Source organism: Plectropomus leopardus, chromosome 6 (genome assembly GCF_008729295.1).
Source record: "Plectropomus leopardus isolate mb chromosome 6, YSFRI_Pleo_2.0, whole genome shotgun sequence".
Classification (NCBI taxonomy): domain Eukaryota; kingdom Metazoa; phylum Chordata; class Actinopteri; order Perciformes; family Serranidae; genus Plectropomus; species Plectropomus leopardus.
Window position 1 is genome coordinate 5,814,428 of NC_056468.1, and position 27,062 is coordinate 5,841,489.

Sequence of the window (27,062 nt, forward strand, 5' to 3'; positions counted from 1 at the left end):
AGATCATCTTTTGTCAAAGGAATAAATTGGTGGATGCACTTAAAAATTCATCCCCCCAAAATACCTACATTGTTTTTTCACTTTGCCAATATGTATTTTTGCCTTAGAAAAAGACTTGAATGTATGTCAGAATAGTTGGCAACTATTTTCTGTCAATTGACTGACTAATCAACAAATTTTGCAGCTGTACTTGTATAAACTGTTTGGTGAATGATTTCGTAAAGCATTGAGATAAATGTTGTTAACTAAAAAGTACAATTTTTCCCAATTAAAAGTAGTAGAGTAAATGTATAAAGTGACATGAAAAGAAAGTACAAAGAGAGTATAACTACCTCAAATTTGTACTTAAGAACAGTACTTGAGTAAACTTAGTTACACTGTCCTCAGTTACATTCCACTACTGGTAAAGACACAGATTTTAAGTACACCACCTCTAAAACTCACAAACTAATGTGACATGTTTTTTATTGAATACAGAGGTTTAATGCATTCAAACACAAAAAAGCTTGCTCTGTTTTTTCTGAATTAACAAGATTATTATCTCAAAATTCTGAGAAACATTTGAGTAAAAAAAAAAAAGGGGGGGGGGGCTTATTATCAGAATTATTAAAGATGTTTGCATTTAAAAAATGGATTAACAAAATAATCTCATACATTTAGAAAAACAAGAGCAGATTTTTTTTTATGAAAACTTTTCTCAGATTTTTTTTTCTGAAGTGGAGGCATTGTGCTTTCATAGTTTATTCCACATTAAAACTAATGTGTAAAAAATGTGAAAAAAAAATCCTCTGGTTGCCTGGCAACTGGTTCTGGCTAAGAAATAGTATCAGTTTTATTATCTTACTCTCAGCATGAAAGCGAATGAGCATATTGCCCCCAAAATGTTGAACCCTCAACTCTTCAGACCAAGGTTGGAACAGATCCTGGCAGTGTGACCTCCAGGAGGCAGACAAACCACCTGTTTAAGCCTTATTCAGTGATGCTCTTGGCATCCTGATTACCCCACGTCTGTGAACCTTTGCCTCCCAGTTGTCCCCAGGTCCATGGATCCCAGTATACTTGCCTGCAAGTCTATTTCTTTTTATTTGTGTCAGTTGTTTTGTTTTTCACTTGTTTTTCTTGTTACTATTAAAGTGTGACAGCAGTCTTTGACCTCCGGGGGGGATAAAGTTTCGGGGGGCGGGGGAGATCAATGCAATTGTTATTTCTTGTTTTCTTTTTTATGAATAGGTCCCTGTTTTACGTTCCACACGCAGTGCACACTCCCACCAGTGGTTTTACACTATTACACTGATATATGTGCTAGGAATCTGCCAACAGAGGCAGAGAAGAAGACCCAGCACAACCCGGTAAACATGGATGTAAGAAATGCTGGGTTTTAACATGGGCTTTGCAAATGTTATAAGAAGGGTATTTAAAACATTTGTTATACCTAAAGGAAACACATAATGTGTTTGAGTGAGATTTATATATATAACTTCTGATGGTTTACAAGAAGGGCAGGTGAGTGTGATCTATGGATGGATTACTCAACGGGCCAACTGGCCCCAGGCTTCAGGGGCACAAGTTGTCAGGAACACCCCTTGCCCTCACATGTACTGACCAGGAAGAGACTCAAAACGACTACAAAAAGATGCAAAAGAACTGCAAAGAGATGCAAATTAACTACAAGGAGACACAAAACAACCAAAAAAGACTACAGCAAACAAACTAAAATTACCGCCTGATGGTTGTATGCCTCCACACACCAGCCAAGTTTCACACACTGACACAGAGACATTTTCCCCTCAACAGCACAGATGATTTGTACAATCAGCTCTGTTTCAAGGTGGACACGCTTAATTAGTGTCACCAATTCAGTATCAGCATCTGACCAAATATGTTCCTTTCTGCACAGTAGTTTTTGTAGCTTAGTTATAATTTGAATTCAAGAGCTTCTGTGAGAACTTAAACTTGGCTGAAGTAGGGTATGTAAAAACAATGGGGCTACCTTTAACTCTCTATAGACACCAGCAAAACAAAGTACTAAAAGGAAACTTATATGCAACTAAAACACAACTTATTAAGTTAATAATCCTCCACCCAAATGAAAGTACAGGTAAATAAAGAAAAATGGAGGAATGATGACTTAAATAGTTGTCCTTGTTGTCCAATTTAAATCACTCTTCCTTGATTAATCTACTTGAATCCAGAAATATTCTAAGTCTACCCTTTAAAAAGCAAAAATAAACCAGAAAAAGCAATGCATTGCAAGAAAAAAAAGGGAAAAGGAATCAAACTCACCATGGAATCAGGGGAAGAAATAGTCCAGTCTTAACTGTCTTAGTCTGCTCTGTATTCATGGTACTCCACACATACTGGTTGTAGTTCAGCCTCCAGTTGGTTGAGGAAACACCATAAAAAAGAGACAACTGAAAGTCTTTCTCCATAGCAGGCTGTCAGACTTCCTTTTTTTCCCTGTTTCCTCCTCTGGCAACAAATTCAGAAATCCCCTCCCCAAACAATTGTCTTCTTTTTGTTGAGAAAGGCCACGCCCCTTGAACTTGCGTGTAGCAGCACACCTGAGCAGAGCAAGCTGGGCGGCAACAAGACAGCAGGGCTGAGTTTTTAAGGTTATTTCACTTTAGAACCCTCTGACATAAACTATGCGTATGTGACAGTGTCGCACAGTGAAGCTGACATTTAACCTTTTGAAAATAAAATGTCATCACCTAATCATTAGCAAAAATTTGTTTTTTTTTTCATAATCAGCATATGAATTCTTATGGCCAAAAACATGTTTTGTGAAGTTATATTGAAATTGACCTATGATCTTAGACCACCAAAATGAAATCAGGTCATTGTTGAGTCCAAGCTGAAATTTTATGCAAAATTTGAGGAAATTCCCTCAAGGTGTTTGTGAGAGATCGTGTTCATGGGAATGAAACAAATGCAAAGTCACAGTGATCCTCACCTATGACCACCAAAATTTAATAAGTTCATGATTGAGTCTAAGTGTGCATTTGTACCAAATGTGAAGATATTCCCCTTATGCCTTAGATGCCTATTATGTTCATAATAGTGGGGTGGACACAAGGACACAGTGACCTTGACTTTGACCACCAATATCTAAATCAACCCACCTGTAAGTCCAAGTGAATGTCTGTGCCGAATTTGAAGAAATTCTCTCAAGGTCTTTGTGGGATGTCGTGCTCACTTTGACCACCAAAATCTAATCAGTTCATCCTTGAGTGGACATTTGTGCCAAGTGTAAAGATATCATGTTCACAAGAGTGGGATGGACACAAGATCACAGCAACCTTTACCTTTGACCACTAATTTCTACTTAGCCTAAGTTTAAGTGGGTGTTTGTGCCATATTTGAAAAAAAAAAAAAATAATGTGACCTTCACCTTTAATCACAAATCAAGAATAAGAGAGACGGAGTCTCAGTGACCTCGATCTTTGACCTATCACCACCAAAATTGAATCAGTTTATTGCTGAGTGGAACTGGACATTTGTGCCAAATTTACAGAGGTTTTCTCAAGGTGCTCTTGAGAATGGGACAGATGTATGAACAAACCCAAAATGTAATGCCCAAGCCACAGCTATTGCAGAAACACAAAAAGAGGCAAAATCACCTCAGTGTGCCTGCATGGGTTTCACTCCTGCGCAGCACAGGTGGTGGGGCCATTTACATATCTGTGCTCAGGAGCCCATTGCCTCCTAATCCACCTAAGTTGTAAACTACCAAATGACAAATAAACCTCTCTGTAAACAGGACAAATGTTTCACTTTGCAGTTATGGCGTCTCCAGTCTGCTGATATGCAAAACAATAGCACAAAACTCAGTAGACAAATTCAGCTTTATTGACAAGAACAGTAGTGCTGATACAAGGCAGGAGCTAGGGGGAAGCTCAAAACAGTGCATAACTCAGATACAAAAAACCATCATAGAGTAGCCTGTCACTGGATTTGTAGTCTGGATAATCCCTTTAGTTGTTCCATTAAAAGATGGAATAAAAAGTTTTGTTTAAAAATGGAATAGACTGAAGCCCCCCTGATGAGAGCTGAAGGCTGAGTGTCCATGTAGCGTTTTTTTTTCAATTGTTTCCAAGGAGGAGAAAGCATATAGTGGCTGCATGCAGCGGCCTAATGAAAAAGCGCAGCACCCAGCATCTTCTTCAGAGCTCTCCGACTTTTTTTTGTGAGCTCCAGAAAAGCCCATCTGTCGAGGAGGATCGGCCAGACACTGAGTGTTGCTGGTTAGTGTTGTGCTTTTATCACCGTTAGTGTTTAAAGCTCGTCTGTGTAGTGCCTTTCTGCCAGAGAAAAATGCTATATGGACACACGCCTTAACATGTAAACTTAAGGTTTTTTTTTCCTTACTTTATATACAGTACAAAACATGCATCCCATGTTATTCCACAACTACCAGTCTTACAATGTACACTGATTGCACAAAATCAAATTGAAATCATCATAAAAACAAACAATGCACAAACTGTATACATCCGTCACAGACGCTACACGCAAGACATACTTGGCTATTCCTATTTCTCTGACACTGAAAAACGTCTTTTCAAGCTACCATTAATTTACACACCAAATAGTACTGTCCTCTGACTACTGGGCTATTGTCAAAACAGCCTGAGGTAAGCTTTAGCACATGAGACATAGCTCAATTTCAAAGGCTAAAAAAAGAAGAAATAAAATGTGACATAATGCCATAAAATCTTTGAATATCAACTTCCACAAACAAGACAAAAGAAATGTTTTTATCTTAAAAGCCAATGTTGCATGTTGTTCCTTCTTTTTTTTTTTTTTTTTACTGTAAACAAATTCCTCAACAAAGTGCTAAAGTACTTCTGATCCCTTTAGCTGACCAAATTCCTTTTGATCCAATGACTGACAGGTTCAACTGTTAAGTAGTGCAACACAACTCCAACAAATGATTACAATGACAGAAAAAAAAGGCAAACCCAAAAGGCAAGAAAGGGTTAAAAAGAACGCTCAGTGTTCCCTTTTCTGCTTGCGGCCGACGTCGACCTCGTCCAGCCCTGTGGCCGATCTGGACTGCTGCAGTTCTCGGAGCTGGGAGTGTGTGCGCGGCTGCTGCTTCTTGAGCTTCTCCAGGTGAACGTCGATAGGGTCGAGGTCGGGCTCGGCGGCGGGGACGGGGAGGTAGCCGCCGTCCCTCGGCAGACACATGCACCAGCCGGCACCGGCCAGGTCCAGCTCACTGTAGTTGACCTCGGCCTTCTTCAGCTTGAAGTCCACCATGTCGGCCGACTCGCTCATGTCTACCAGCAGGTTCCAGAAGACGCAGCTCAGGATGATGCCCAGCAGCTGCAGGAACACATGGGAGCTTGTCAACACAAAACTCTCAATGCTTCTGTTTTTTTGTTTTTTAAACAGTTGTTTTTGATTCATTTATTATTTTTCATAATTGTTATTATTATTAATTTAGTTTTATTTTATTTTGTGCATATTTGTTTTGTGTGAAGCAAACTGAGCTTACACTGTATGAAATGTGTTGTATAAATAAAGTTGATTTGTCTTGATTTAATATCATGAATTGCCAGAAATTTTTGTTTATTGACTCATTTATCATTTCAGTATCAGACTTTAAATCACTCAATCAAGTAATGTGCAGGGAAAACAAGTTAAACAAGAAAACTACCGTACGCATGCTGGTACTGATCGTCCGCCTTTTCTGCTTACAACTTTAGTCACATGGACTGAGACTAGCTACAGTGATAGGATGAGATACTACAGAGTTGTGAAAAGTGAAGCAAAAAATTGGGCACCTCTGTTTCTGGAGGTAAAAATATCACTTATTTCTCCATAGACACACTTGACTCATAGTTATTTTTATTGAGAGTCACTTTACAACTTTACATTAGAATTTATCTGGTACTAATAAGTAGAAGGGTAACTCCCAGTGTGCACTTTGGCAGTGAAACATACAATCTAAGAGTGAAATTATTTATCACAGACCATAATGATGTGTGAGACCTTAAAAGGCATCTCCATTATTTTATTTTACTTTTTTTAAAAAAAGTTTTTATATCATTCTGCATCCTTACAGTTAATCTTTGTGAAAGTAAGTATGTTTTACCATCAAAATGCTATTTTCCAAAGCCCTTCTAAAAACTTTTTTTCCATGTGACATAGGTTTATACACAATTTCGTTGCAACATTTAAACCCACGTACTACTGTGGACACCAGTTTGCTTCTGAAATTAATAAAAAGTTATCAGAAAATTGCCTGATGATAAGTCCAAAAAAAAGAGGTAAAAATACCAAAAAACTACAAACAAAAAACAAGACAATGACCTCAAGAGAGTGTCAAAATTCAATTTTTTTTTTCTGTTTTCTGTAACATAAATTTGTAATTAAGAGAATTATTAACATACTGTTCTGGACATTTCCCCCATTTTTTGACAACAACCCCCTTATAGTTAATTTTTAGATAATTTCCTTAAAAAATGTTTTTGAAAGAAATCAAACCAATTTTCTTGGGTTTAAGGTTGAGGTTTAAATGCTACTGTAAGGCACCTGAAAGCAGCACAACAACACAGATGTCGATCCAGGTGTTAAAGGGTTAATATTATTGCATGAGTAACTTGATGGCGGGCCAAAATTAGACTTTGATGCTGTCTGGTGTGTGTCCAGTGTGTGTTCTCAGCCAAAGACTGTTGGTGAGGTAAAATAAAAATCCCTCTGATAGAGTTGACTGGCTGTTGGACAGTGTTTATATTATGATGGGTCTTTTCTCTGGCGGATTGCTTCACATCAATTTCAGGAGTCACATTCTCCGGGTTAATCTTTCAATCGTATCAGATCGATAATTCAAGCTTACAAACTTAATAGCTTTGAACCAGGGGCCGTCAGTATTTGGATCACACAGCTTATAAAAAATAAAGTGCGTCAGATCGAAATGATAGCCGAGGCTACTCAGCCTGCCAGATATATATTTAATCAAAATTTAGTATCAGCAGACGCCCACGATTAAAGCACTCAAACCGGGGCCAAAAAAATAACCTCTTTAATAAAAGCACCACTGTGATTTTTCCTATATGATTATTGCCATATTTTGTGTGTGTAATAACTTTTATGACATTAGTGAAGGTGTTCTTCATTTTAGGTGCAATAACAAACACTGCATGAAACCCAGCTGCAGTACTGTTGATAAGTGTCATAAAATCTTGACCTTCTATCACAGCCAGTGGATTGAGAGCTCACAGTCTGACACAGCACTGACGAAAAATAACCTGATCCAAGTTATATTATGATTCAAGCTTTTACGTGGTCCATAGAAGCTCAATATCCAAAACAGTAGGGGCGACATATTATTAGCCTGGCTGATTGCTGTCTTAGAACCACAGTGCTCTCATTTTAGTGTTCTCCAAACTACTTAACATAAGATCAGCTGCGTTACCTTGGAAACTGTGCACCTCACGTGTAGTGCAGGGTTTTATAGTTGGCTTTCACTCGCTTCTGTGGCAACTGCTCCTATTATTCTGTTATTTAATCCATTGATTTGATCTGATCAGCCCTGACTGTTCTGACCACAAACCTTGACTCAAACTCAACAAACTGCAGCTGAGGAAAAAAAAATCCACCTGTTCTGCATTCAAGGACCCACGAAAACCTACCAGCTACCGCCACACGCAGAGTCTCACTCTGTAAGAAAAAGTGAACACTTATTTACAGGATCAAAACAATGACAGAAGTCAGACCCGGGAGGACATAAGCCACAGCAATTCAAATGACTGGAAAAAAAATATGCTGAAATTAGTACTGGCAAAAAGTAGAAACCTTGGATTTCTCTCCCAGAAACAGTAGTGTGAAAGCACTATTAACTGCAAGTGAGTAGGTTTTTATTTCAATCGGACAAAATGTATGAGCTACAATTTATTCTGGAAAAGTTACAAAGAACCGATGCTATTTACGCAGCTGTTTAGAGAGTAATGATTGTAATTACTCCACTGTGAGGGGGCCGCAAAGTCTAAATGTATGCATGGGAAGATTTGTGGACACTGTAATGTGTAGGAGACAAATTGAGATTTACCATGAGGTATAAAGTAATGAAACTGTCAAGAACCTGAAGCAAGTTTTTGAAAAGTTACAACACAATCAATGTGTTTTTTGCAAACATAGTTAAGTATTCTGGCAGTGTTAAATCAGTTTTTTATGCAGTAGAGGAAATTATTTGCCAGGCAGTGTTGTTAGGAAAATTAAAATGCCAGAAACTTTCACTGGAAGTGGGGAGTTCACGGTTCAAATATCGAGGCGAAGTTGAAGAGGTGCATTTAGTTGGAAAGAGGGCTTCAAACCCAGTTCGGTGTCAGTGAGTCGGTGCTATGAGTTTTAAATTACCTGGGGCAGCCCAATGGCACAGCAGAGTGCAATGGTTATTCCAATGTTGTCACTCATCCAGAGGTTGACTGCATGGATGCAGCCTCGCACATGGATCAGCTCATGCAGGGATTCACGCTGATGCACAGACCAGAGGAAGACAACAAGAGGAAAGTTTCAGTTTCAAACTCAAACTCAACCGTCACTGCTTTACTGAAAAACAAAAAAAGAATCCAGCAAGTTGAACTAGTGTAGTCCAATGCTGGAAGAGGAGAAAACATACAAATGAGCATTTCAGACTTTACTGGAACCTGCAAACCAATGTTTAACATGATAACAGTGAAGATCTGCTGAAGCAGCTATTTTATTCGCTATTGATAAATCTAACAAATATTTTCTCAATCGATTAAGTGTTGCAGCTCTCATATGATGAAAGAAAAGTGGTAACTTGTCTTGTGCTGTGACACCAGACATTATCAGTTGTTCCTCTCACCTGCTGCTCCAGAGTCTGGTAGCCGCATAGAGTGTTGATGACCTCTCCTACCTGTGCAAAGAGTTGAGATTTAGAGAGTTTGAGACATGACTTCAATAAAGCTCAGACGAGGAGAGACAACACCATGGGGACATATGTGGAAGTAAAGCTCCTCACAAGGGGGTGTTCTTGTCCCCTGCCAGCTGGAGCGTGAACTTAAGTGTTTTTAAAATGGCTGCAGCCCTGACAGGTAGGGACCGATAACAGCAGAAACCTGGCCAATGTTCAGCTTTCCTAATCATCTCTATCTCCACGCTGTGTGTGTGTGTGTGTGTGTGTGTGTGTGTGTGGGTGTGTGAGAGTAGTGGATGATTCTGTCATTAATTTCTTCCTGCACAGCTCCACTGCTTCCTGAGACAGTATCAGTGCTTTGAGCTGAGGGACAGGAGCAATACGAGGCATTTAGAGGGTGGAGGAGGCCATGAGGGACTAACATTTCATTTAAAGAGAGGACTCTCCCAAAAGCTTTATACCAGACACTTCTCTCACACAGTCTGTCACGTCTCTGATGTGTAGATAATAAGTGTCTCTTCTGGGTTTTGATAAAGCAGGAAACATAACTAACTCAGTGCATGATTTTTAGATCTTAAACATTTATCAACAGGGACTGGGAATACCAAACAGGATGTTAACATCATGGATACTTTGATACCCACGAGGCCTGTCACAATAACTACTTTTGTTGGAGATATATTGTCCCAGAAATACTTGCGACAAATGAAAGTTATTTCAAGACCATTTTATGCCACTGATAAAATGTTAACATAATGGTATTATAATGCGAGTAAACACAGCTCAAGGGTCTCTTAGATAAAAAATAAAGACAAATTAAGATTTATATTTACTTTATTGTTTCAAGGCAGTATATAATAAGATTATTTTAAGTATGATTAACTTGTCAGATTTTTTGGTATACAATATAGTCACAATGTCATTATTGTATATTTGGTCAAAAATATTGTGATATTTGATTTTCTCCACATCCTGCGGCCCTAACAACAATGATCCTATCTGAACTGAACTGAAAGACATGGGTGAAAGCATTTATAGAAAGCACTGCCAAAAACTGATGCTGATGTTTTATGTGAATTTTTACATGACAGACTGTTTGTTCTATGTGTGTTTACAGCACTCACCTTGCCGCGAACACAACAGGTATAAGGAACCCCACAGGCTAGAGGACCAGTCCCATTGCAGAAATGGTACTGGTTGACCCCCCAGTCTTTATACTCGTCCCCTCCACAACATGAAAACTGGAAGACAAAACAGTTCAAAGACAAGGCAATTAGAAAAGAAAGCATGCTATCAAAACCAAGGGTCATCCCAAGTTAAAATGTGAACCGACGATGAGCTTTAGTTGATTTAATTCTCAGAAGTGAAACAACCCATACAGCTTCTGCTGTGAAATCCACACCTGTTTCACCTCAGAGCTCACTCGCACTGCTTCCTAATTATCACGCAGTGAGACAATGTCTCTATGTACATCCAATTTCTACAGCAAACTGAAGTCAATGTGCAGGGGAAAACTGCAGAGGGTCTTACAGTCAATTAAAGGCTATCACTTTTAAGCACTTCACAGAGAAGAATCAATCAAGGGTCCAACGTTTTGAGAGCTCTCAAAGACCATGAAGGACATCTTTATCTCTGTGATTGCCTGACCTCAGCCGCATGCTGCCAGGAACCACACTAGTTGCGCAAATAAGACATTTTTATAAGCAGTGGGGAAAAGAAACACTACAATGGACGACACAAGGCAGGAAGCAGGATTTTTTGCCATCTCTGTTGACGTAGGTGATGAAAAAAAAACAGCAAGTATCCCTTGATGGAAAAGGCACATGGCCAAAGATTAAAGACCCAATTACAGCCAATTTGTTTTTAAGTTCAAGAAAAAAACCTGCAGTTTATGCTTTAGTGGAGAAAATACTAATGTCAGTTATTGCTCAGATTAAATGTGTACCTCATATAGAGTACACATGATACATTTTCAAAACAACCACTTTCAGCATTTGCCTTTAATTCATTAATTCTCTCTATAGATTTATTGTTTACGGCTCCAACCAGTCCACCCAGCTAGACAAACACACACAATTTATCTTTTCTACAGATGCCTTGAGATTTCCTTGTATGTTTTTGAAAAGCAAAATAATGTAGAGTGGTCTGACCTTCTTTAAAGAACCATCTTTGATCCAGCTACAAGAGCCATAATTGTGAGAAATCACATTACAGCTCCTGTTATTTTACCTGACAGATCAGGTAGTTAGCTCGGTATTGAAACTGCCAAATCACTATCAAGATGGCTAATGGCTTGAAAATAGCCCAAAAAATTGACAGCTCCTGTCTTATTGGATAGCTTCAGTATGCCATTAAATTGTAATGTATCATGAGGGTATAAAGGGGTCAGTCGTGTGGACTAATGTATTACAGGTGAGCACTGTTCAGTCTCTCCCTCCTGTGTGTGTGTGTGTGTGTGTGTATGTGTTTGCAAGAGACAGGAGCCCTTTTTACACAGAGACTGTGCTACAGAGCTGCTACAACCCTTTTTCATGCCTTTGTTGTATTTTTACATAGAAATAATACCGACAGCATCATTTTGTTCCAGTATGCAATTTTTGACAGCATGCCGGCATCGCAGAATTAAAGAGGTGTGACCAGCTTGACGTGAAAGACAACAGCTTCAGCCTCTGGTGTGACATTTAACAGGCGTCAGCAGCACTTTCTAAACAATAATATCATGGCAATAACATTTATCAACTGTCTCCATTAAATGACGGCTGATGTTGTCCTCTGCTTGGAGGGTAAGGAGCTCCAGAATCTAATTGTTTTCTAAATTTTCTGACATTTCTGGCCTCTGTTCTTCTTCTTTGAGTTAGCTGCTGACTGCGAACAGCTACTTTTTAAATCTCCTGTGATGGGTTGTATGCATAACATGTCGTCAAACTGCACAGCCTCCTAGCCCATGAGCCCATCCTGCTGGTTGTGCTGTTCATACATACATACACCATTTCTGCACTGTTTCTACCTCCCGTGGCAGCTGAAAGTGGCGGTCATTCCACAATTGTACCTTTTATACAGAATGGCGAGGCAGCATATTGACGTGAAATTCTCACATTGAAGGGTTAATATGAAAAGGGCTAGAGAGGGGAAGAGAAGGTAGAAGGTGGACAATTGCGCACAATGTTTCTTTAAGTTAATAACTTAACATTTATCGTAACACTGTGATACCCGCTGGTCGACCTGTGCATCATGAGTTGTCCTGCCTTACAGCAACAACACTTCTATTTCATTAAGCTTATCTTCATAACAAATTACTGTCAAATGTCTAAGAAACAGTTGTTCTTATTTTTACTACACCAAAAAGTAAAAACCGGCTTGTGTTTGTTGTTTTGACGGCCTGCCTGCAGTTAATATTTGGTGGCTGTGCTACCCCTCAGCAACACTAAAATAATAAAGCAATGTTAACCTTAAAGGTGCCGTGTGTAGGATTTAGGGGGATCTATTGGCAGAAACAGAATATAACATTCATAGCTTTGTTTTCATTTGTTTATAATCACCAGAAACTAAGAATTGTTGTTTTCATAGCTTACAATGAGTCTTTTATATCTACATCCTGAGTGGGTCCTCCTCTACAGAGTTCGCCATGTTGTTCTACGGTAGCCCATAACTGACAAACCAAACACTCTAGGTAGGAACATTAGCGTTTTTGCAATGGCCACAGTAGTTCTCCTACACCCTTGGCACACAAGAAAAGTCTCAGCTGCTTGCAATCTGAGACCTCACAGCTAAATGTGACTAAATCCTACACACTAGATGTTTAATAAGAGAATGGAGGCAGCTATTAAAAGGTAATGCAACAGTTACTGTTACTTTTTAGTAACTGATCATTTTTATATGCCATAAAGTATTTCAATTACATCTGAGAAAAGTAACTAGTGGCTATAAATAAATACTAACTTTCAGTAAGACCAGGCTTTTGTTTGTTTTGTTCGTTCTCATTGGAGCCAAGACTGTAAGAAATGTGACAAAGCAGACTGACTATTCCAATAGTGTCATTGGAAATAGATAATTAGAAACAGATAATACTAATTCAAACAATCATGTCATCTGTGATATGTAATGAACAGCTTGGTGCTGATCTGGCTAGATTAAAATGCAGGATAACAAATCTGTGTGACCATCTGACTTAAACAAAAGACAGATCACAAATCTGTCATTGCTAGAGCTCTGAATAATGCATAATAAATTCTTGTGAGAGCATCAAGCTTTAGATAATAACCCCTTTGTTGGTATAAGCCCACTTTTTTATCCTGCATCTATGTATCACAAACATACCAAATAATACCATAATTTTACAACAATATTTGTATTCAAATTGTATTAATTATACTGTCCACAAATATAAGAAATGTATCTTCCAAAGAAAATTTCCACTGTTTTTATTTATGAGAAAGAATATCAAACTACCTTTTGCTGCACGTAGTCCAAGATGTTTTTGAAATCCAGATCATCGTAGTAGTGTTTAATTCCTTCTCGTATACTGCTCTGAAACAAGGCAGACGTCTAAAGGCAGAGACACAGAGCAGAAGTGTTGACAAAGATGATGCCAATCATAAAGTGCAGTGAAGCAGTTTAAAGGCTATCATGAAGTGGCTAATGGCTATCCTTGGGGGCAACATATAACAATGTACAGGACGTGTGAAGATGAGTCACAAATAAAATGTACCTTGTTTTCAAAGATGAGAGCCGTGACGAGCCCGATCGCCTGGAGAAGCAGCAACACACAGAGAACACAGAGGAACTGTGGAGGGACAAAGACAACAAACTCAAACAGCATTTAGGGAAAATAATTATTAGTACAAGAATACTTAATACAGTGGTGCACCAACACAATGAAACATTGCATTTACATTGCTACCAAGTTTTTTTTGCAGTTGCCCTTTTTAAATCCATCCATGACACAGTGTAGTAGTATTCCAAGTATAACATACTTGTAGAGATAGCATTATCTTAAAGGCATCATCTTGGCAGATCCAGCAATAATGGATCAGTTTTGGCTAAAATAAACTTATTGTATCATATCATATGAATAACTTAATAGTTTTGAACCAGACCAGCTAGTAGCTTGTGGACAATACAGTGTGCCAAATTTAGCAGTTTATGCTTGTTATTTCAGTGTGACAGATACATATTTAATCAACATTGTTTGCCCACTCTCTTCTATCCTCCAGCCCTGACAGCAGCAGCATGGTGGTGGCTGATATGAATTAGACGTTTGCCTTTGTTATATTGGTAGACCTATTTTTGTAGCTTTATTTCTGTAAGGTTTAGTTATTATAGTTATATAGATGAGAGGGAAGAGCCCAGATCCTGAAATCTTTTGTGGGTTTGTCTCGGTGTCTTCCCTTCTTTTTGTATATTTTGACCGGCCCATCAGTGTTTTGTTAGTAGGCTTGTTTGGTTAGTGTGTGTGTGTGCGTATTGTGTCATATAGGCAAATACAGACGAATTCAGGGACGTACTGGAAGTAAACAAGTCGCCATTTCTCCAGAAGCGTCCCCCCACAATACAGGCATATCTGAATGCAAGAAGTGTTCTTTCTACTTTTGCCTTTACTTTATATGTTATGTTACTTTTGACAAGGAACAGGAGGAACCTGTGCAGTTCTTGGCTGCTCCAACAATAGTGTTTTTTGCGATTCACTGATACAGATCCTCAGGCGGGTTCTTTCTGGCCGTTCTAGAGTCAAGGCTTAAAACTAAAGGTGACCATGCCTTTGACATCAGGGCCCATCAGGTTTAGAACGGCCTGCCCGAGGAGATAAGGCTAGCAGAATTGGTGACTTCCTTTAAATCACTTCTTAAAACCATTTATATAGATTTGCTTTAATGTGCTGTCCTCTTTTAAATTGTCTTTATTCTATCCTTTAACTTCTCTTTGTATTCTGTATTTTGCTAACATATTTCTGCTGTTAATCTCCTGTTTAATGCTACCTTAACTCTTGTCTGGCCTTGTTTGGCATTTTTGACTAACTTCTATTGTTTAATCGCCTCCAGGGCTTATTGCCTCTGCAATAGTATTATTATCATTATATGTGTTAAACTTCAGCTGTGGGGAAAAAAACTGATGGTGAAACGAGTAACATCAGCTGAGTTATTAGGACTTTTAATTAAAGTAACTAAAGTGAGCTAACTGTCCTGTCTACAGACTGCAGAGGTCCCAGGATAAATTAACTCAATCAACTAACTGTGGTGTTACTGTGAAATATAATTTTAGTTGCTCTAACTAGGGCTATAAAGTAAACGTCATTCGGTCTGCATCACAAACAGAACATGTACAATGTTGTCTCGTGTTTCAGTTTAACAAGTGAGTTTTAACCAACAGGTGACTCGAATACATCATGGTTGCTTGTTGTTACAGCAGCTGTTAAAACTGTGAGGGGAACATGTCCTTGTAAATGTCTTCATTTTTATTTTAATTAATTTTAAACACATCCATATCTGTTTCTTACCTATGTCAGCAATTTATGTAAATGACTGCGAGAAAGTACAGACCCATTTAGCTTAAAGTCATAAGTTAACATGGTTGTCAAACAGAAACTCAGGCAGCTTAGTTTAGGAGTGACTTTTTTAATCATAAGGAACTCAACTGTTTTTTGGTAATGTCTACATTTTATGCCAAAATTTATGATCTATCAGCTGAGATAATTTTAAAAAATGACATTTGTTGCTGTAACTGATAGCAGCAGACACTGAGGCCACATTTAGATGAGAAAGGCACAACTAAAAACATAAGTCTTTCCTTTACGTTTAAAAAAAAAAAAAAATCTGTATTATGATAACATTGTGACAACGATCCTCGTGTTAAAGGATCTGCAACAAAAACTAAAAACGCCGTAGTCCGCATGCCAGGCCAATAGATGATGGTGTAACTTTGTAATGATACACCATAGAAGAACACCACGAATGAAGTACAGCTGTTTCGTCACTGTTCTGACAGGATTTATGCATTGCCAGTTTACATGGCAACAGAAGGAGTTGTAAAAGATTCAACTCTGGAACCAAAAGATAACACTCTGGAACCTTGTTTCCAAAGTTTGCGTTTTAAGGCCCCTATACGCCATTGTTGTGTGAACAAAAAGCCAAAACACAACAAAAGCTTAATGTTTCATGCAAGAACTGTTGCTGTTAAAATAGCCTGAGACTTGCCGCCGCAGTAATGGTGGAAGACACAAAGCGTAAATCAGATTTGCGTTTAAGTATTAAATAAAATTAATATTATGGGACTTTGATTGGGGCCATAAAAACTGCCATTATTTATTGAATACTTGCTGACAAGTTTTTAAAATGAAAGGAAACTGACTTAAAAGCTCAGCTTAACCAACCTACAAGTGCTGAGAGAAGAAAATATCAGCGCATAAAGGAACATAACTTTATGGCTTCTTCAGTGTGAAATGAACCGCTCATCCTCTTCATCAAAGCATAAGCAGAGACATCGCTGACTTCCTTTTTTATTGCTAACTTTTAATCCCCTTTTTCCGTTCTGCGTATTTAGCTAAAGCTAATTAGATAGTTGCATAGCAACCAGAATAATATATCCTTGCTCCCTCTGAGCTATTTTTCTGTTATTGGCAAAACCAACAGCTGTGCTTTTGCATTTCGGGTGAAAAAAATAAAAATCATAACGCATCCTAAGTGATCACGGATTTGCATGTTTTATGAACTGCTGCTGTTGGGCAAACTTTGAACACAAATTAGATTTCTCAGCTCTGATGTGTGTGTAATTTGTACACAAATATAAAAATGTTTATGTATAATTTTCTGTTTTATTACGCATTATCTCCCTGATTTTGTAAGTGAGCTAACAACCCAAATTGTGTAAAATTCTCAAAATTTAAATCTTACCCCTTAACAAAGAAGTTTAAGTGCACACACATATCATGGAAAAACATTAAAAGACATTCAGTCGTGCCCACGCCCCCTCCTCTTTCTCTATCATCCTTACCATATGCAGCAGGGTCTTGTTGTCCCTGAGGGACCCAACCATGCCCACCACCGACACTGTAAACATCACCAGGCCCAGCAGGATGAGCACCACGGCGGGGGCCAGGAAAAGACCCTCCAGGGTTCGATTCTTCTGCCTTTCCACTTCGGCATACACCCCCACACACAGCACACAAAGACCCATCAGCTGGAGGGAGAGAGAGAAAGAGAAGGAGGGGGTTAATGAGACAAAATCCTTGACAATCCTCAGTATAAAGAATAAATAGTGATGAGCATTTTGAACTATAGATAGCTCTCATTCATCTTGTGAGATGTAGTAGTAGCAGTGAAGCTTGAAATTAGACAAAGTTAACTATTTTATGTTATTATTATTATTTTTTAAAGATTTTTTTGGCATTCTAGCCTTTACTAGATAGGACAGATCAATAGCATGAAAGGGGGACGACATGCAGCAAAGGGCCACAAGCTGGTGTCAATCCCGAGGCCACTGCAGAAAGGACACTGCCTTCATTCATGGGGTGCCAGCTTTATGCTATTTTTTTATTATTATTTTTAAAGTCAAGATTGTTAAGGTGTTTTTTAAGTACTTTTATTTTTGTAAAAGTACTTTTTTTGTTTTCTTTACCCTTTGTATCCTACTCTACCCAACTGTACCATGGTGGCCCATACAATGTTTTGACATACAAGTTCAAAGGTTAAAGTGACAAATGCCAATACATACTCAACTTATTTATATTTTCAGTCTTTTTTTGAAATTAATAAAAGTCAGCAAGTTTGGTGGTTTTATTGGTGTTTCCGACAACACGTCAAAATGCTCCACTGAAATCCAGACTAATGAAATTCTTTTTAAGTGGATTTGTTGCCTCTTAAGGCAGGATAAGGCTCCAGCCCACATAAACTGCAACTATATCCACTTAGTGGTATTATGCAGCAAATGAAGACGATGGATGGAACTTGCCCTCTCATGCAAGGAGATTCAGACAGGATAAGTCCAAGACGCCTGATTGGGTGCTCGACAAACCTGCGATGACATCATCACAGTATGCAACAAGCCAACAACAATAGTGGCACCATGGGGTTTAGTAAGTTGGCCATTAAGTGGGTTCATTCTTACCACTCTGAAAAAACAAAGATAGTGGATGTCATTGGGACTTTCTACAAAGCTAAAACTAAAAGGTGTGGTGTCCCTCAAGAAAGTGACCTGGTGCCACTTTTTTCCCTATTATACATTAATGGCATGCAGAAAGCCTGTTCATCTGACCTGTTTCTCTATGAAGATTCAAGTATTCTTCTGTCTCTTAAACATTCAGCAGTTGTGGACAAGAGAACGACACAGAGGCTAAACAATGTTATGTTTTGGCTTATTTGTCTTACAACAGGCTGTCTCTTCACTTAGGGAGAACAGGAGCCATCTTTTTGAATCCAGAATAAACCAAGGAAAGACCCCAGAGATGAAGATAAATGTAGAAGGGGCTGTTATTCAGCCAAGGACACAGTGCAATATTTAGGATGAGCATTGGATAATCATCTATCAGAGGAGGTCATGGCGATGAAAGCCATCACGAAAGTCTGCCAATAGACAATTCTTGGCAAGAAAGTCAAGGTTTTTTGGACACAACACTAAGGATGTTAGCTGGAGCATTTTGTTCAGTGTTATTTTGATTATGCTGCCACCTCCTGGTTTAATAGTACTACCACAGCACTTTCAAAATTAACTAAAAACTGCCCAAAACAAGTTAATCAGGATTTTGTTAAAGTGACCTCCCTGTACCCTTCTTGATTTCGCACATTTTCTACATTACTGACTTCCAGTTGATAGTCATACAAATCCAGTTGAGACTTGCACATAAAATTATTCATAATAATATGTCCACAAAAGCCCTGCGATAGTCTGACCACCTATCCAGGGTGTACCCCGCCTCTTGTCCAATGTCAGCTGGGATAGACTCCAGCCCCCCCCGCGACCATTGCGGCGACATGCTGACAATGAATGAATGAATGAATGAATGAATATGTCGTCAAATATATGTACAACTACTTTAATCACTCCAGAGACAATCACAACTACTCAAAAAGACACAGCTCAACAGATTTTATCCTTTTTAGATAAAAAAAGTTGAATGGGTAAAAAAAAAAAAACCTTTTCATATATGGCTGCAAGTGAAACTTCCAATATCTTTGAAACTGATTGAAGCAGAGAACACTTTCAATTTCATTTCTCTTTCCTTGATTACATTCAAATCATAGTTGAATTGTTGCTCTCGAAACTCATGGCAAGAAATGTTCTGTTCAGATATTTTTGGGTTTGCATCATGCAATACTAATGACCATGCCCTGACTTTACAGCTAATACTATCCTGTCTACTCTGACTTGTGTGGATTCAGGGGTCATTCTTTCCACAACACTGTGCTCCACAACAACTCTCAACCTCTCAAAAATAAAAGATGTTTTTAGCATACACACAGGTTTAGGTATTTTTGTTCCGAGTACACAAACCCTCAAAATGAGCACAGCTGCCCTGAGTGCTCTGGTCATATTGGGTAAAAGCTACAAAATGTGAAAGAATGATTAGGCGCACAGAAAGCAGAAAAGTTGGGGTAAAATGTGGTGTTGGTGTAATATGACTGCATCAACACAACAAAGATGACCTCCAAAGTGCACCCAGTGCACTGTCTCGCTTTACGCTTACACAGGCATCTACACAGTGGCAAAAGAAATTCCCAGATCCTTTCCCTAAGTTAACATCCAAATACAACAACAGATTGTTAATACTGTTGAATCCATTCCGTGAGCAGGATTTTACTGTTGCAGCTGTTTAAGCTTTAACTGCTTTATACTACTAAACTACTTTATAACCTCTGTATCTGCCCCATACAAAGGCTCACAACATGTGGGAGTTTGTAAGATGATTAATGGGGCAGGAAATAAGAAAAAACAAGTTCAGCACAGACACAAATCACATATATAAATATATATACACAGACAGACAGACAAATATATAGAGAAAGTTAGTTTAAAGCACTTTTTAAACAAAGTCAATTGAAAAGTCCAGGGGAGGAATTACTTTTTGGAAGTACTGCAAGACATAAAAAACATAAAAAACTTGACAAGCAGCCCAAACCTGACACATTTTTCATATAAGGAGTCACAAGCCAAAAAGATTAGAAGTCTCTGTTTTAGTCTTTAACTATGTTTTCTTTCTTTTAAGCGTGTGTGTGTGTGTGTGTGTGTGTGTGTGTGTGTGTGTGTGTTTTTGTTTTGTTTTGTTTTATTTGTTGTTTTTTTTTTTTAATTTAAGGTCTTAACTAGTGAGGTGACTATGGGGCAGCAGTAGCTCAGTCTATGGGAACATGGCCTGGGATCTGGAGGGTCGTCGGTTCAAGTCCTCATCCAGACCAAGTATGGAGTGTGGACTGGTAGCTGGAGATGTGCCAGTTTACCTCACTGCTGACGTGACCTTGAGCAAGGCACCAAACCCCTAACTATTCAGGGTACCTGTCAATGAGCAGCCTCCTCACTCTAACATCTCTGAAAATTTAATGCAAGTATAGGTCCTGTTTGTGCATGTGTGTGTATTTCTGTCCTGTTTGTATATGACAACAGAGTGAACAACTAAATTTCCCCTTGGGATCAATAAAGTATGAAACATTTAAAAAAAAAAAAATAGTGAGCTGCCTGACAAATGTTCTGTATAAAGAATGATCAAATGGAAATATTTAAGTGCAGCAAGTAGGTCAATGTATTTTGACACTTTGCATCACTGCATCCTGTGGCCAAGTGTGTTGGATCACATAGTGCCTCACAGTGAATCCCTGTAAAGAGCATTACATTAAAATGCAATACTAACAAAGTCTAACCCTTTGTGTCTGCTGAAAACTGTAAGTTATGTATGTTGTATGTTGCAGCCCTGTTTATATCTGACTTATGCAAGTGCTACAAAAAGAGAAATAAAAAACAGTGTGTGCTTTCCTGCTATTGATATTGATTTTCAATTGGAAACAGAGGGAATCTGCCTTAAGAGTGGGGTCCATTTACTTCAACTCCATTTACTGCTCACAGCCCTCCATAAAGCACTGGCAGATACATTTGGCTTGGATCCCACATCTAAAGTCATCCTTCCTATAATCACTGCTGCAGTAATGAAGATAAGAATGAGTAGCAGACTTCGTAGAAAGGGATCTGATACCTGATACTGCAAGAACTAAATCAGTCATCCTGGGACAGAAGGGATGCCTTGCAGTTTAAGTGTTTGTTAGCTTGATACTGATTGGTTCAGCGCTCATGACTACTGAACAGTGACGCTTTGCCAAGACACATAAATCCATGAGAAAGCCAGTACTGTATGTGTTCTAGCCTGCTTCACGGTAAGGATGGCTTTTGCAATCATTCTTTTGTAATACTCTTAATACAATGCTAAATGTAAATGCATGACACTTTTAGTAGGATGTGAAAGATAAAGTATGACTGTAACTAACCGTGGGTGAAAAAGAGAAAAATATAATCAACTAAACCTATTTGAATTTCCCTAGATGAGGTAATTCCCACTTTACACCTGCAGCTTTATTCCTGATGTAAAAATCCCACATAAATTACATTACCAAACTTATCATCACAACAGCAAAGATAGCTTTGACATAGTTTACACAAAGTTAGCTTGGGGCCTAGAGTAGAGCTGAACGATATGAAAAAATAATCTAATCAGGCTTTATTAAACCTATATTGCAATTCAGCATGCAGTTTAAAACAATTCTTCTTTATTCTTTTACAATAAACAAGCAATGCATCATTTTATAGACCAAACCAACATTGGATACAGTCAACATATAAACTGCTCTTTCATGTAGGACAGCTACTCTTACAACAATGCAACATCATGGGAAAAAGCCCAGTTTCCAAAGTATGAAATTACCCGGATGATCATCGCTGTTTTCGCATTATTGGGCCCATTTAGCGCTCTGCTAACTTGAATAGGGATAAAATTACTCAAAAAAACATATTCACTAATTTACAGATCTCAATGTAAGTCTATGGGAAAATGTTTTTTTGGCCCAATGACGTCGCCTGACAGAGTGGGGAACTGCAATCCCACTGTTTGGCCACTACGAAAAATCGGCTTCCTGGTGGACTTCGAGGGGGCCTGGTGGCCATTTGGATTGGTAGTACTGCAAGCATTGTGTGGCATAGAGTAGCATGCATGAAGCCCACAGGGCCAGATGTCTCTGACCCTTCTGATTGGTTAAATTGTGGAGCATAAAAGTCAAAAACTTTTTTTTCTTTTTCTTTTTTTTTTACAGCTTTTGAAAATTGTGTTCTGTTATATTATAATGCAGGTTTATTTCGGTTAGTCGTCTAGATTAACTGGAATACGCTTTAACGCCATTTATACGGCAATTCCTTAGGCTAGACGAGCTTTTGTCCGTTGAGCTAAGCTGGGCCACACTGTCCTAAATCACTGCAGTAGGAGGGAGAGAGAGTAGAGAAGAGCGACAGATCATATGAAAGGGACTCTGGAGTGCTAATGGAATCAAACCACTGATGTTCTGGAGTCATATTCAATAATGTGCTTTAGGGTGTATGTATCTGACAAACACACACAGATGGGCAGATTGGTAGCCGTGCAAATTGAACATTATTCCAAAAACATTCCTGCAGATAAAAGTAGTGTAGGGGTGAGAGGTAGAAACAAAACACAGGGGTTTGTAAAAGGGCCGATGAGGGCTGAGGATCACTCGACTAGGGCGAACGTCTATTTTCATTGTTAAATCTGATTATTTTTCTCATTAATTCATTGTTTGGTCTGTAAAATGTCATAAAATGGTGAGAAATGTCAATTAGTGTTTACCAAAGACTGCTAAAATGCTGGAATCAGAGAATTTTGACTCTTTGAAAATAAATAACTAAAAAAGATTAATCAATTATCAAATTAGCTGGCAATTAATTGACACCTAATCAATTAAGCACTAGTGCTCAATACTCAGCGTTACTTCTCATTAGCCTGGTAAGGTTTGTCAGGCATTTAAGGTGGCAGCTGGATGCCAACTTAAACCCTAGATCGTAAAAAAAAAAAAAAAAAATACAATCAAAGTTAGGTCTATGAGTAGCTCATCTTAAATGCCAAAGTGCCTGGTTGCATACAAAAATACTCCAGTCACAAACCAAGTTTACCAAACTGATTCACTTTTCTTTCCTTAGATATGTGTGACTTAATAACAAAAATAACTCTGTTATTAAGTGTAGGGAAATACTGAAATACTTAGCTTGATGTGACCCTTGATTGCTCTGGTCCTCACCTTTGCCATCCCATCCATAATGGCTTTAACACACTTTTGCATTTTTGGATGAAATCTAAAATTTTAATTTGTTTATTTGCTATATTCTTATGTTACAGTCAGATTTAAAAAGTATGGGGAGTGATGAGCATTGAAATTCTGGACCAGATATTTATTTTTGGAATAATTTTCTCTGTGTACTATAAAACCTTACCTTAATCTTCAAGGTTAAGTTAATAATTCATATAGGTGGGCATCAGTATGAACTATTCTGATTACAAATATGTAATTAGTGTATGATTCATTTTAGTCATAATATGAACCCAGATTAATTGAAAGACTAACAAAAGCGCCTTTTAGCCTGCTCCTGTTTTCTGTCGGCAAATCTATTTACCCACATTACCGTCCCTTTAAACTGGATCCAACGCCCTGCACCACCGTGCTGCTCGACTGCCAGTGATCGCTGTGTATTGTCTCAGTACTAAATGCAATTACCAATACCTTAGTATATTGTTTTATTATAAAATTGCACAGAATTCTTGAATCAACATCAGATTAAAATCCACCGAGATGCATGATGTCTGAAGTGGCAACGTCTATCTTGCAAGCTAACCATTAACCAGCTAGCTAGTATCCAGAGAATTCCGTACCTAATTCCATTTGAAAATATGGCAACTTTATATTGCATTGCTCGAAAACAAAAACACAAAAGTTGTTGTCATAACTTATAACTTAGAATCGAATCACGACAGTCATCTGATAGATACGGGATACATCATATCCGACAAAAGGCAATTAATTTCAATAAAGTCTCAGGTATAGCCCCCCTCAGGCTTTAACCTCAATTAAACGGAAATTCCTTAGACGTTGAGGGGAATTCGTATTTAAAACTGAGATTGTAATCCAATGACTAGTGTACGTTTTGGGGGGTGTATGCCGATTTGTACAGTAGATCGTACATATTCGTAAAATACCTGATATAACGATCTAAAATGTTTGTATGTGCCAAAAGCAAAAAGGAAATTTAAAACACGAGTGTTCTGAATGAAGTTTGGTGGATGACTCACTGATGCTATTGGGTGGTTCGCGGCTACTACAATTAGCAGACACTGTTGTGGCTCAGACTTACTAATAGCACATAGAAAGCTCACGTCAATGAATGTACCAGATACTCACCGAGAAGAGCATTGAGTAGATATTTAAGGTAAATTTGATAAAGTAGTAGAAGTGGTTGGTTTTCCTCAATTCAGAGTAGGACGGCATGGCTGCTCAGTGAAGCTAGCTTACAAGCTAGCTAGCTATCCTTCGTTTAGTTTAGGCAATATCAAAATAATAATAAGGAAACATTAAATATCGTTAAGAAGATGAAAAAAATCATTTAAGAGAGCTAACTGAATTTTAAATATATAGCAGCCCTCATTTCTCACATACTATTGTGGGCAGCCACCGAAACAAAACCACTTCCGTACGGCCGGCCAGTCCACGCTTTGTTTTGACTACATTCTTAAAGGGGCAGTGCGCACATCTTCGGTATTAATTGGATTTAACTTGTTCAGTTCATGTGAGGCATCATTGTGTTTGGTTTCAGCTATTATACTGCTACATTATTTTTTCAGTATTTATTGATGATGAAATTATAACATTATAAACCAATTCAAACATCGAAAAGTAGCCTGTATTTTGACACTAAGGTCAAAAGTGCTAGATAAATTGCTGTAGTGACAAAAAAAGGTGTGGGAATTCTTATTGCAGTACTACTTTTTGGACATTAACTGACATGATAGCTATAGACATCAATGTGACCCATATACATACTGTTCATATGCTAAAACAAAAAAACAAAAAGCAAAACATAAACATGCATTTGAAAAGAACAACTAGAGAAAATAGTGTCTAAGAGTGGTTGTAATGGATTACTTCTATTGCACAGCTAATCCCTTTTGCTCCAGGTTGCATCAGTTGTTGCCACCACTTGTTGGATATATTTGGCATCCTTGTGACATTACTGATGCATTCACAAATAGGTTTACACACTTGCAAAGCTGGTCATGTGTTTACCCAAGTGATTATCAGCACAAGTGTTTCTTCTTCTGAGATTCCCATCTTCAGAAGATGGTGTTTTTTATTTCATTTTCTCCTGATTTGTTCTGTTTTGGAAAGAGGTATTACTAGTGGATGCAATGTATTGGTGCACCCTCACATGCATATACTCCGTTGTGTGTGTTGCAAAGAGAAGCATGAGCTAGCTATGAGTCACATCAGTCATTAGGTTACATTGATGAGTCACTGGAGTCTCTATGACACCCTCTTTCTATGTAAACATTGTCACTCATGGTGTCTCCTTGAGCAAGAAGCATGGCTGACCCAACCTCTGACCTTATACTGGAGAGGACCAGTGACAAAATTTTTTTGTCAACAGAGCATTTAGTCATCATGCACTCACCTGTGATGGAATGGTAATCTACCTCCAATTCCTGCCGACACTGCTAGTCCCAGCAGAATCAGAGAAGGTTCATCACCAGAAGGCAGATTTGAAAGAAGTATGTAGCTCCTTTACTTGAGTAAAAGTACTAACACCACACTGTGAAAATATTGTGTCACAAATAACAATCAAAGTAGACATGTAACTTAAGAGTAACTTAAAGTATGTACAATCAGTAAAATGTATTTAAAGGATTGAAAGTCAAATTACCCTATGCACAAAAATCTTAAAATAAAGAAAGAAAAGAAAAAATACATAAACACCCGACAAGACATGAAACAATTAAAATAACAGTAGTGGAGTAAAAGTCTTAAGTTTTCAGAATCAGAATCAAAAAATGGTTTATTGCCAAGTAGGTTTGTACATGCAAGAAATTTAAATTGGTGATTTGCTGCACAACAATAAAAGCAGTCCAAAGGTATGTATAAGACATAATATGTAAAAAAAAAAAAAAAAAAAAAAAAAAAAATACAACAGAGTACGCCAAAATATATAAGAATATGTGAAGATATATATATTAAAATGTCTGTTTTTAAGTGTATGGTTGTGCAGGATGTGAAAGATCACAGTGTACTGTAAGTCCAAGTACAAAAATATCCATAAGAGGGGAGATGATAGGGATGTTTGTTGATGCAAAGCATAATGTCAAGAGTGGATCAGGATAAGAGTCTGAGTCAGTGGGGGTCCTGGGCCTGGTTGATGTCTCTGTTGATGTGGTTGATGTGGGGAAGAAACTGATATTGTGATGGGAGGTTTTGGTCCTGATGGGCTGCAGCCTCCTTCCAGAGGAGAGTGCTTCAGAGAGTTTGTGTCCAGGGTGGGACAGGTCAGTTACGATCTTTCCTGCCCACCTCAGGGACCTGGAGGCATGTGGGCCCTGGAGAGACAGCAGATTGCAACCAATCACCTTCTCTGCAGGGGGGAAGTGGGAAATGAATAAGCTGGAGTTGTTTTCATGATGATCATGACTCATGAGCTCATCTCTGGTGAAAGAGCTCAGCAGAGAAATAAACTGACAATAAAAACAAAGTCAAAACAATGTAAGGCAGCCGTGAGGCAGCTGTCCGCAGCGCCATCTTGACAGAAAAGACAATGAAAGGTGATCATGAACGGGAATAAGTTAGCAAAGAAAGGAATGACTGATCATGCACTGCTTAGTAAGTTCTGCAGCCTCATCTTCCCAAAGGCCAACTCATCAGCATATTCATTGATCTTTTTTGAAAGAATTAAATCTGTCACCCCATGCACATTCTGAGGGGTCATTAGGTCTCCCAGCAGCTCATCAAAGGCAACACGCAGGGCCTCACATCTTTCAGAAATAATTGAGTTTAAATTGTCAGGGAGAGGCAGGGCAACATTTAGGGCGTGCCACTGAAAGCCAATCAATCAAAAGGTCAGAAATAACATTTGGAATTCAGAAATGTTTTCATGTATCCGA

The 27,062-nt window shown here is 38.4% G+C and overlaps 2 protein-coding genes across 2 annotated transcripts in view; both read right to left on the reverse strand.

The window, feature by feature from the left end:
- slc4a5a (solute carrier family 4 member 5a) overlaps positions 1 to 2,338 on the reverse strand; it is a 56,062-nt gene extending 53,724 nt beyond the window's left edge. The window contains exon 1 of the mRNA XM_042487571.1: positions 2,284 to 2,338. The gene's annotated coding sequence lies outside the window, so the exon portion shown is untranslated. The remainder of the gene's footprint in view (positions 1 to 2,283) is intronic.
- Positions 2,339 to 3,827: 1,489 nt separating this feature from the next.
- On the reverse strand, positions 3,828 to 24,603 carry zgc:110329 (uncharacterized protein LOC550500 homolog). Its single transcript, XM_042489060.1, has 8 exons — positions 24,319 to 24,603; positions 16,874 to 17,059; positions 13,596 to 13,670; positions 13,337 to 13,432; positions 10,012 to 10,128; positions 8,837 to 8,887; positions 8,365 to 8,481; positions 3,828 to 5,328 (listed from the first exon to the last, which is right to left on the reverse strand). The coding sequence occupies exons 1-8, from the start codon at positions 24,403 to 24,405 to the stop codon at positions 4,993 to 4,995; spliced, it is 1,065 nt and encodes a 354-aa protein (XP_042344994.1). The 5' UTR covers positions 24,406 to 24,603; the 3' UTR covers positions 3,828 to 4,992.
- Between the last annotated feature and the right edge of the window lie 2,459 nt (positions 24,604 to 27,062).